The sequence below is a fragment of the Pan paniscus genome, chromosome 4, assembly GCF_029289425.2.
Source record: "Pan paniscus chromosome 4, NHGRI_mPanPan1-v2.0_pri, whole genome shotgun sequence".
Lineage (NCBI taxonomy): Eukaryota > Metazoa > Chordata > Mammalia > Primates > Hominidae > Pan > Pan paniscus.
The window spans coordinates 152,302,981-152,312,834 of NC_073253.2; the positions used below are offsets into that span (position 1 = coordinate 152,302,981).

Below are 9,854 nucleotides of genomic sequence, written 5' to 3' on the forward strand. Positions count from 1 at the left end.
TGTGGTGGTGCACGCCTGTGATCCCAGCTACTCGGGTGCCTAAGGCAGGAGAATCACTTGAACCTGGGAGGCAGAGATTGCAGTGAGCCAAAATGGCGCCACCACTGCACTCCAGCCTGGGCAATAGAGTGAGACTCAATCTCAATTAAAAAAAAGAAAAAGAAAGGAAAGAAAAAGAAAAAAAGGAAAGAAAAGAAAAGAAAAGAAAAATATGCCTTACTCTCCCAACTCTTTACCATTCCCTGGTTCCTTTTCCTAGAGCCTATACATTAAGAAATGTCCACATATTCCTGCTCCCCGACAATGCACACACACAAATAGAAGCCTAACATATGCATTATTATGCAACTTTTTTCTTTAATAACATTATAATTTTGAGACATTCTATACCAGTATGTTTTGTCAGACTCACTGTTTGTATCATGATTATATCGCATTTATTTACCCACTCCCTCATTGACGGACATTTAGGTTGCTTCCAAGCTTTTGCTATTACAAACAACATTACAATGGCCATCCTTGTATCTCTCCCTTGTCCTCTGTACAGCACCATTATGTCATTGTAAATATCCATGCCGAGACTTACTTGTAAGTAGCAGCAGCAGCAGCAGCAGGACACAGTCAAAGGGAAGATGTGAAAACATGGAGCTTGCAGAAGAAAAGTCAGAGGACACCTCTGTTAGGCACAGTTTTAAGTCTCCAAATGGACTGGGTACTTCTTCCAACTGTCTACTCCACAATCACATGAGCAGTAGCCGCCCCCGCTGAGTGCTAGCTCAGCACACCCGGGTGTCTGATTGCCAATGATTCTTATAGTAACACTGCCAGGTCTACAGTCACATTAAAGGAAACCAAAGTTCTCTGTCATGCCACACTACACACATCCTGTAAGTGTTCTGATGTCTGTCCTGTGATATCAACAAAGAGGAAGCAATACTTCAGTGGAAGAAAACGTTACTCAGTCATGGCACATAAAGAGAACCCTCTAATAATGTCTCAGATGAGATAGACCTGAAATGGAGCATGTCCGAGTCCATCTGACTAGCGGGGAACACAAAGTACAGATGCATCATCCATGGATTCATTCACTCAAATCAGTCCCTTCATCAGGCCTGTGACCAATGTTTATGAAGCCCCTACTTTGCACCAGGCACTGGACTAGGAAGTGGAACACAACAGTGAATGGCATGTTCCTTATCCTCACATTTACAGACCATCGCAACTCTCAGCATAAGCCTCACTCTCATCCTTCTTCTGACACAGATTAGGTTGTATCCTATAACCTTGCTGAGTCTCAGTTTCCTCATTTATATAATTTATAAAATGAGAAAATTGTATTAGATAATACATGCATGGCTCTCTGTTCTAATATTCTGACTTTGACCTTCAAACTTCCAACTCTTCAATTTAGAAAAAACATGTTCCTTTTGGCAACAGTTCCTTTCCTCTACTCCGAGTGGAATTAAGAGGATCTTGGTATCCTGTTTCATCTCATGCATACAAGGTGCCCCCTCTCCCCTACCCCAAGAGGCTTTGGCCATGAATGATCAGAAAGTGTTGAGTTCCAGCCACACTCCCATAACTGAGGTAACAGCTTAGACTCACGTAGCCTCAGCTCTGGGAGTGTGACCTTTATCTGGACACCTTAAAAGCAAAAGCTTTTTTTTATAAAAGGGAAGTGAGCTCACAGGCTGAGTGGTTTCTGAAAAGCCAGTGGCCTTCCTCTATGTCTTGCCTTCCTGAGTTTCTTTGTCATTCACATTTATGCCATTAAATGCATTGGGTATAAATACCAAATGTGTTCAATATAAACAAATGGCATTTAATATAAATATGCAACTTGTTCAATGTGTGTACTTCCCATAGCATTGCAGAGTGGCAGTTACTCAAGAGATCATAATCAATTTCTCATTTTATTTTATTTTATGTTTATTTATTTATTTATTTTTTTGAGATGGAGTTTCGCTCTTTTTGTCCAGGCTGGAGTACAATGGCATGATCTCGGCTCACTGCAACCTCTGCCTCCCGGGTTCAAGCAATTCTCCTGCCTCAGCCTCCTGAGTAGCTGGGATTACAGGCATGTGCCACCACCCCGGATAATTTTGTATTTTTAGTAGAGACAGGGTTTCTCCATGTTGGTCAGGCTGTTCTTGAACTACCGACCTCAGGCGATCCACCCGCCTCGGCCTCCCAAAGTGCTGGGTTTACAGGCATGAGCCACCGCGCCCGGCCAATTTCTCATTTTATAGACAAAGAATCTGAGACTTCAGAAAATTGATTTGCCGAAAGGCACATGATTGGTGATTTAGAATGAGAGCATAAGCCCCCTAAATGACAGATTTTTTCCACTATAAATTATGTTTTATTAATTTAATGTTTGTCTTCCCACATAACTAATAACCAGCAAATGCCCATATTCAAGCGTAAGGTAGAATAGATTAAATATGGGGTCTGGGGTTATTTTTATTAGCAGCATGAACTTGGTCAAGGCTCTTAAAAGCATCAGCCCTCAGTTTCTGTGTTTTGTTTTGTTTTGTTTTTGTTTTTGTTTTGAGACAGAGTCTTGCTCTGTCACCCAGGCTGGAGTGCAGTGGCGCGATCTCGGCTCACTGCAAACTCCGCCTCCTGGGTTCAAGCAATTCTCCTGTCTCAGCCTCCCAAGTAGCTGGGACTAAGAGCGCACACCACCATGCCCGGCTAATTTTTGTATTTTTAGTAGAGACAGGGTTTCACCATATTGGTCAGGCTGGTCTCGAACTTCTGACCTCAGGTGATCTACCTGCCTCGGCCTCTCAAAATGCTGGGATTACAGGCATGAGCCACCGTGCCCAGCGATGTTTTGTTTTTACCACTTTGTTTTCTGCTCATTTCTAGAATTGCTACTGAGACCAGCTTTATAAAACATTAACAATTTATTAGTTCATTAAAGTCTAGATATGAAGGGGTCTAGAGATCTCCTTTAACTCTCTTGTGTGTGTAGGGAGCTGGTTCTGAACATTTTCATGTTCACTTAACTTTTATTTCCTGTTTATTTTCTTAAAAACTTTAGATAATACATTCAAATAGTTAAAAAGTAAAAGGAATATAAAAAGCTCAAGAAGCCTTGATCCCATGATCCCATCCTTCCATGTTTACCCCCATTTCTCCCACCTATGCTATAGGTTTTCATTTTTTTTTTTTTTTTGACATAGAGTCTCGCCCTGTCACCCAGGCTGGAGTGCAGCGTCACGATCTCAGCTCACTGCAACCTGCGACTCCCAAGTTCAAGCGATTCTTATGCCTCAGCCTCCTGAGTAGCTGAGATTATAGGCACCTGCCACCGTGCCCAGCTAATTTTTGTATTTTTAGTAGAGATGGGGTTTCACCATGTTGGTCAGGCTGATCTCGAACTCCTGACCTTGCAATCTGCCCACTTCAGCCTCCCAAAGTGCTGGGATTACAGGCTTGAGCCACCGCACCCGACCAGGTTTTCATTTTCGTAAGTTTCTTGTGTATACTCCCAATGAAAACCCAAGAAAATAAAATATATATTCTCATACTCTCTTTTCTTAGACAAAATACCATATACCTTTTTTGAAACTTGCATTTTCCTATTGTTATTTTATTTGCTGAAATTTTTATTTTTTAAATTTTATTTATTTTATTTTATTTTTATTTATTTATTTATTTATTTTTTGAGATGGAGTTTCACTCTTGTCTCTCAGGCTGGAGTGCAATGGTGCTATCTCGGCTTACTGCAACCTCTGCCTCCCCTCAGCCTCCCAAGTAGCTGGGATTATAGGCACCTGTCACCATGCCCGGTTAATTTTTGTATTTTTAGTAGAGACAGGGTTTTACCATGTTGGCCAGGCTGGTCTCAAATTCCTGACCTCAGGTGATCTGCCCGTCCCAGCATCCCAAATTGCTGATTACAGGCAGGAGCCACCGCACCTGGCCCTTTATTTTTTTTTTAATTTGTTTTAATTTATTTTTAGAGACAAGGGTCTCACTAGGTTACCCAGGCTGGTCTCAAACTCCTGGGCTCAAGGGATCCTCCTGCCTCAGCCTCCCAAAGTGCTGGGATTACAGGTGTGAGCCACCATGCCGAGTCTGCTGAAATATTTTTAAACGAATCCCAGACATCGTGCTATTTCACTTTTACGTACTTTAGTGTGCAATCTTCCTTTTTAAAAAATGGGCATTCTGAAGCCGGGTGTGGTGACTCACGGCTGTAATCCCAGCACTTTGGGAGGCCGAGGCAGGTGGATCACCTGAGGTCAGAAGATCGAGACCAGCCTGGCTAACACGGTGAAAACCCCATCTCTACTAAAAATACAAAAAATTAGCCAGGCATGGTGGTGGGTGCCTGTAATCGCAGCTACTTGGGAGGCTGAGGCAGGAGAATCGCTTGAACCAGGGAGGCAGAGGTTGCAGTGAGCCGAGATTGTGCCACTGCATTCCAGCCTGGACAACAAGCGCAAAATTTCGTCTCAAAACAAACCAACCAACAAACAAAAATGGACATTCTGCTAATATAATCATAATATCATTATCACACATAACAAATTTAATGATGCCTTAGAAGCACCTAGTACTTCAGTCTATAGCCAAATCTCCCTGATTATCTCAAAAATGTCTTTTTTCAATCAGTTTGTTTAAATCCAGATCCAAACAAGTCCCAGCATTGCATTTGTTTGCTATGTCCCTCAAGTCTCTTTTAATCGAAGACAGTCTGCCCTCCACCCCCTTGCCATTGGTTATACAAACCAGTTATACAAACCAGGTTTTGTCCTGTGAAATGCTCCACATTCAGGGTTTGTCTGTTTCCCTGTGGGGTCATTTACATTATTCCTCTTTTCTTCGAATTTGCTGAAAATGAAAGTTTGCTCTAGAGGTTTAGTTGGAACGTGGTTTGACTTCTTGGCAAAAACACGTCACAGCTGGTGCCTTGTGCTTCACATTTCATCACAATTGTCTGGTTGCTCCACAGCATGCAACTTTCTTTTTTAAATGTATTTAAATTTTTTTTTTTTTTTTTTTTTTTTGAGACGAAGTCTTGCTCCATCACCCAGGTCAGAGCACAATGGTGCAAACTCGGTTCACTGTAAACTCTGCCTCAAGCAGTTCTCCTGCCTCAGCCTCCTGAGTAGCTGGGATTACAAACACGAGCCACCATGCCCAGCAAATTTTTTGTATTTTTAGTAGAGACGAGGTTTCACCATGTTGCCCAGGCTGGTCTCGAACTCCTGACCTTAAGTGATCCAACTACCTCGGCCTCCCAAAGTTCTGGGATTACAGGCGTGAGCAACTGCGCCCAGCCTAAAATCTTTTGTTTCAGCTCATGTAGAATGTCCTCATTCTTTTTTATTTTTTCGCTCTGTCCCCAGGCTGGAGTGCAATGGCGCGATCTCGGCTCACTGCAAGCTCTGCCTCCCAGATTCATGCCATTCTCCAGCCTCAGCCTCCCGAGTAGCTGGGACTACAGGTGCCCGCCACCACGCCCGGCTAATTTTTTGTATTTTTAGTAGAGACTGGGTTTCATCGTGTTAGCCAGGATGGTCTCAATCTTCTGACCTCATGATCCGCCCGCCTTGGCCTCCCAAAGTGCTGGGATTACAGGCGTGAGCCACTGCGCCTGGCCGAATGTCCTCATTTTTTTATTACAGCTCTGTAGACTCCATTAGATGAACTCACTGGGCCAGGCACAGTGTGCATAGAGTGTAACTCTAATTATGCAAAATTAGAGTTACTCCTTTATAGATAACTAAAGGGCTACTTGACAAAGTTCATAAAATGGAAGTTAGAGCCAGATCAGGAGACAGGATAATATGGGTTATTTAGATGGCAGCACCCGGAAAATCTCAGTCCAACTAGAATCTTCCCTACACAATTGGGAAGTGGAGTGGAGTAGATACTGGGGAGTAACCACAATGACCACTTAAGGTGGGGACCCTATATGTACTTAAATTGAGTTGATAATTAACTTGGTTAAATCACATCTCAGGTTACATAGACCTAACTGAGATTAGTTCAAAATTTTGCAAAGGAAGAAACAGGTTGAATATTAAGGGTAAGAGGTTAAATTAAGCAATTGTGAGCTAGATGTTCTGACTTCCAGATTGTAACTAGCCACGTGAGTTCCCATGAAGGGTACTGTCACCTTGTGTGTTTGTATAGTACTTTAAAAACCTTTTTAAAAAATTATATAAATCATATTCACTGCAGAAAATTTTGAAAAATACGAATTAAAAAATAAATAAGTAAAACAAATGTTGTCATAATCTCAGTACCATGAAATAGCCACTTTCAACTTAATGAGTCTTCTTTCAGATTCTTTTTTTTTTTTTTTTTTTTTGTAGAGATGGGAATCTCACTGTGTTGCCCAGGCTGGTCTTGAACTCCTGGGTTCAAGTGATCTGCCCATCTCAGCCTCCCAAAGTGCTGGAATTATAGGTGTGAGCTACTGGGCCCAGCTTAAGTTAACTTTCAACACTTTTGCCCTCCTCACCAGGTCCCAGCACTATGAGGGCTACGTCAGACCACCAAGATCCTGGGCATACCTGGAAGAAACTTCAGGTTTTTCAGGGTCTTCAGAATAACGTGTTTACAAAGATAAATAAATTTCCCCTTTGCTATTGACTACCTCTCACAGCATGACTATGGCGTGTTGTTATACTGATTTTGATGCACCCATATGCCAACAAAACTCTCTTACCAAAGACTCCATACATTATTATGCTGCCAATGAGAGAAAACCCAACTCAAGCTGGCTTCAACTATAAAGTGAATTTATTAACTGACATTATGGAAAAATCCAGGTTCAGGCAAGGCTTGATTCAGTGGCTCTCAGAGAGGTCACCAAGAACCTAGTTTCTGACTGATGTTAACATTCAGTTGCCTCCAGGGCTGCCTCTTTTCTCAGATTCTACACAGTGCCCCTCTCTTGCACCCACAGAGCACACATCTGTGTGAATCACTCCCCTATTGGTTAAGGGATTTATATTCTTTCAAAGGCCCAAGTCTGGGTCTGAGTCACAGACTCATTCCTGAAAAATCACTGTCCCCAAAGGGTCAAAAAGCATTAATAGGCTTAGGCCTGGGTCACCTCCCCACACTTCATGTTCTGAAATGAGAGAAGAGTGATTCCCCCAAATAAAAACTGCAGTGCATTTCAGGAGGAGAGACAGAAGTTGGACAACAAAAACAAACATCCACTAGAGACCCCTTACACAAAAAGGGATGAGGCAGGAGATGGGGAAAGAAACTTTCTCCTCCAAGTATATATGGTTTTTTTCTTACCTAAAAATGACATTTTACTAATGCAGCGTTTTTTAAGTTACAAGGACATGCTCTTCACAACCCTGAAGAGATGATAAAGAGCTCCTGTGTTTATAGAGAGTTTTTTATTTAGTAACCATGAATGGATGCCAGAGAGATTAAGCTTGACGTCACACTCAAGTGAGTGCAAGGCCAGCTTAAAGCCCCTTCCAATATAGAATACAGTGGCCCAGGAAGGACAAGTCAGCATTCTGAGCTATCACAACATTTATCCAGCAAGTAATTTTTTAAAAATTATTTTAGTGACAGAGTCTCTCTCTGTCACCCATGCTGAAGTGCAGTGGTGCAAGCATTACTTACTGTAGCCTCAAACTCCTGGGCTTAAGCTCAATACTTACAGTTTATAAGTACTTACAAACTATAAATTTATGCTATGTAATGTTCTTTATTCTGTTATATTTTTCCATTAAACAATAGTTTAACCTTAAAGCCATATTGTGGCATCTACATATCCATTGTTTTATAAAAAATTAAAAAGTCTGATGGTAGTAATACTGGCAGTGGCATGGAGCAATGCCACTGAGCATTCCCTATTCAGCCTCCTGAGCAGCTGGGACCACAGGCATGAGCTACCACACCCTGTTTGTTATTTTTATTTTTGTACAGAAGGGGTCTCACTTTGTTGCCCAAGCTGATCTTGAGCTCCAGGATTCAAGCAATCCTCCCACCTCAGCCTCCCAAAGTGCTGGGATTACAGGCGTGAGCCACCGCACCCAGCCTTATCCATTAAGTAACTTCTAAGGGAAATTGACGCTGCTCCTGCCTGAGTAACTAAATGTCTTTAGAGTAGAGGAAATGGAGAGGGGTGTAGAAATACTACACCCTTAATAGCTCAGCTAGGCTCCAATGACAAAAATGAAAAGAATGAAAAGGGGTTCCTCACCCAAAAAATTCAGCTGAGCTATGTGAGTTACTGTGGGAAATCTTATCTGCAGTCTCATCTTGAAAGTGAAGGTCCCACAACCTCCTACAGAGGCCCCACTGGTGGGGGAGCAGCATGAGTGGTCTCTCATTCTGAGCATGTTTTCCAGTGTGGCATCGCCCTTATCTTTCTGTTTGCTGGTTATTAGCCTTTTACCCTGGGTTCAGATAGTTAAGCTTATCATAGTCTTCAATACATGGACGTACTCATCGTCAGTCCCTTGAGGGCCTTTGCTTGTTTTTGTTTTTGTTTCTGTTTTTCACTTTACTATTTCCCCCGCATTGTCTCTGACCCACATTCTCATTTTTCTCTTCTCAAAGGCATCCACCTTACAGGGGAATGTTGAGCAGCTTTCAAAAGCTCACATTCCCACCGACAGTGAGAACTCTTTTGATGTTCTATGCTGCTGCCAATATCAGTACCATCAGGCTTTTTCATTTTTTCCAAAACAATGGATATGTAATGATGTCACAATATGGCTTTAAGGTCAAATTACTGTTTAATGGAAATACAACAGAATATAGGACGTTATATAAACATAAATTTATAGTTTATAAATACTTTGAAGCAAAAACTCAAGTAACTAGGACTCCAAAAAACAAATAATACACTGCTAGTCTCCATAAGTCTCTTCTATTCCCCATGCCAAGACCATGTACTTCTTCCTGATCACAAAATCTTCCCAGCTTGGCACAGTGGCTCGTGCCTGGGAGGCTGAGGTAGCAGGATTGCTTGAAGCCAGGAGTTCAAGGCCAGCCTAGGCAACATGGCAAGACTGTCTCTCCAAAACAAAGTAGCTGGGTGCAATGGCTCACACCTGTAATCTCAGCACTTTGGGAAGCCAAGTGGGAGGACTGCTTGAGGCCAGGAGTTCAAGACCTGGACAACAGAGTGAGATCCCATCTCTACAAAAAAAAAAAAATTATTTATAAAAATCTTCCCTCTCTCCTACAGGAAATCACCCTGAATTTTGCAATTATAGTCTTTTTTATAGCTTTACCAGCTATGTGTGTATCCCAAAATTATATGTATAGTTTTCCTTGGGTTTGAACATTATGTGAATAAAATCATATAGTCTGTAGTCTTTTGTGTTTTATTTAAGTCAATAGTATATTTGTGAAATCCATTCATGCTGTTTGTATCCCTGTAGGTTGTTTATGTATTTTTACTAAACAGTTTTTCTGGGAATGAATATACCTCATATTCTTTGTTTATTCTAATTTATTTATTTATTTATTTAGAGACAGAATCTTGTGCTCTGTCTCCCAGGCTGTAGTGCAGTGGCTAAGTCTCACCTCAGCACTACCTCTACCTCCCAGGTTCAAGCGATTCTCCTGCCTTAGCCTCCCGAGTAGCTGGGATTACAGGTGCGTGCTACCACGATCAGCTAATTTTTGTATTTTTGGTAGAGATAGGGTTTCACCATGTTGGCCAGTTGGTATCAAACTCTTGACCTCAGGTGATCTGCCCACCTTGGCCTTCCAAAGTGCTGGGATTACAGGCATGAGCCACCACACCCAGCCACGTTCATTCTACTTTAGAGGGACACTTTATCTTTTGTTTAGTTATCATAAACAATGCCATTCTGCACATTCTCATAGATGAATCCTGGTAC

The 9,854-nt window shown here is 41.9% G+C and overlaps 1 protein-coding gene across 2 annotated transcripts in view; it reads right to left on the reverse strand.

The window, feature by feature from the left end:
* The window catches only part of HAVCR2 (hepatitis A virus cellular receptor 2), a 31,967-nt gene extending 22,444 nt beyond the window's left edge, over positions 1–9,523 (reverse strand). The window contains exons 1-2 of one of the 2 annotated variants that reach the window (XM_034960875.3): positions 4,760–9,523; positions 587–908 (exon numbers count right to left, since the gene is read on the reverse strand). In XM_034960875.3, coding sequence (XP_034816766.2) covers positions 587–644 — 58 coding nt within the window. In that variant the 5' untranslated portion in view covers positions 645–908; positions 4,760–9,523. The remainder of the gene's footprint in view (positions 1–586; positions 909–4,759) is intronic. The other variant, XM_008972399.5, reaches the window with a different exon arrangement.
* Positions 9,524–9,854: the final 331 nt, after the last annotated feature.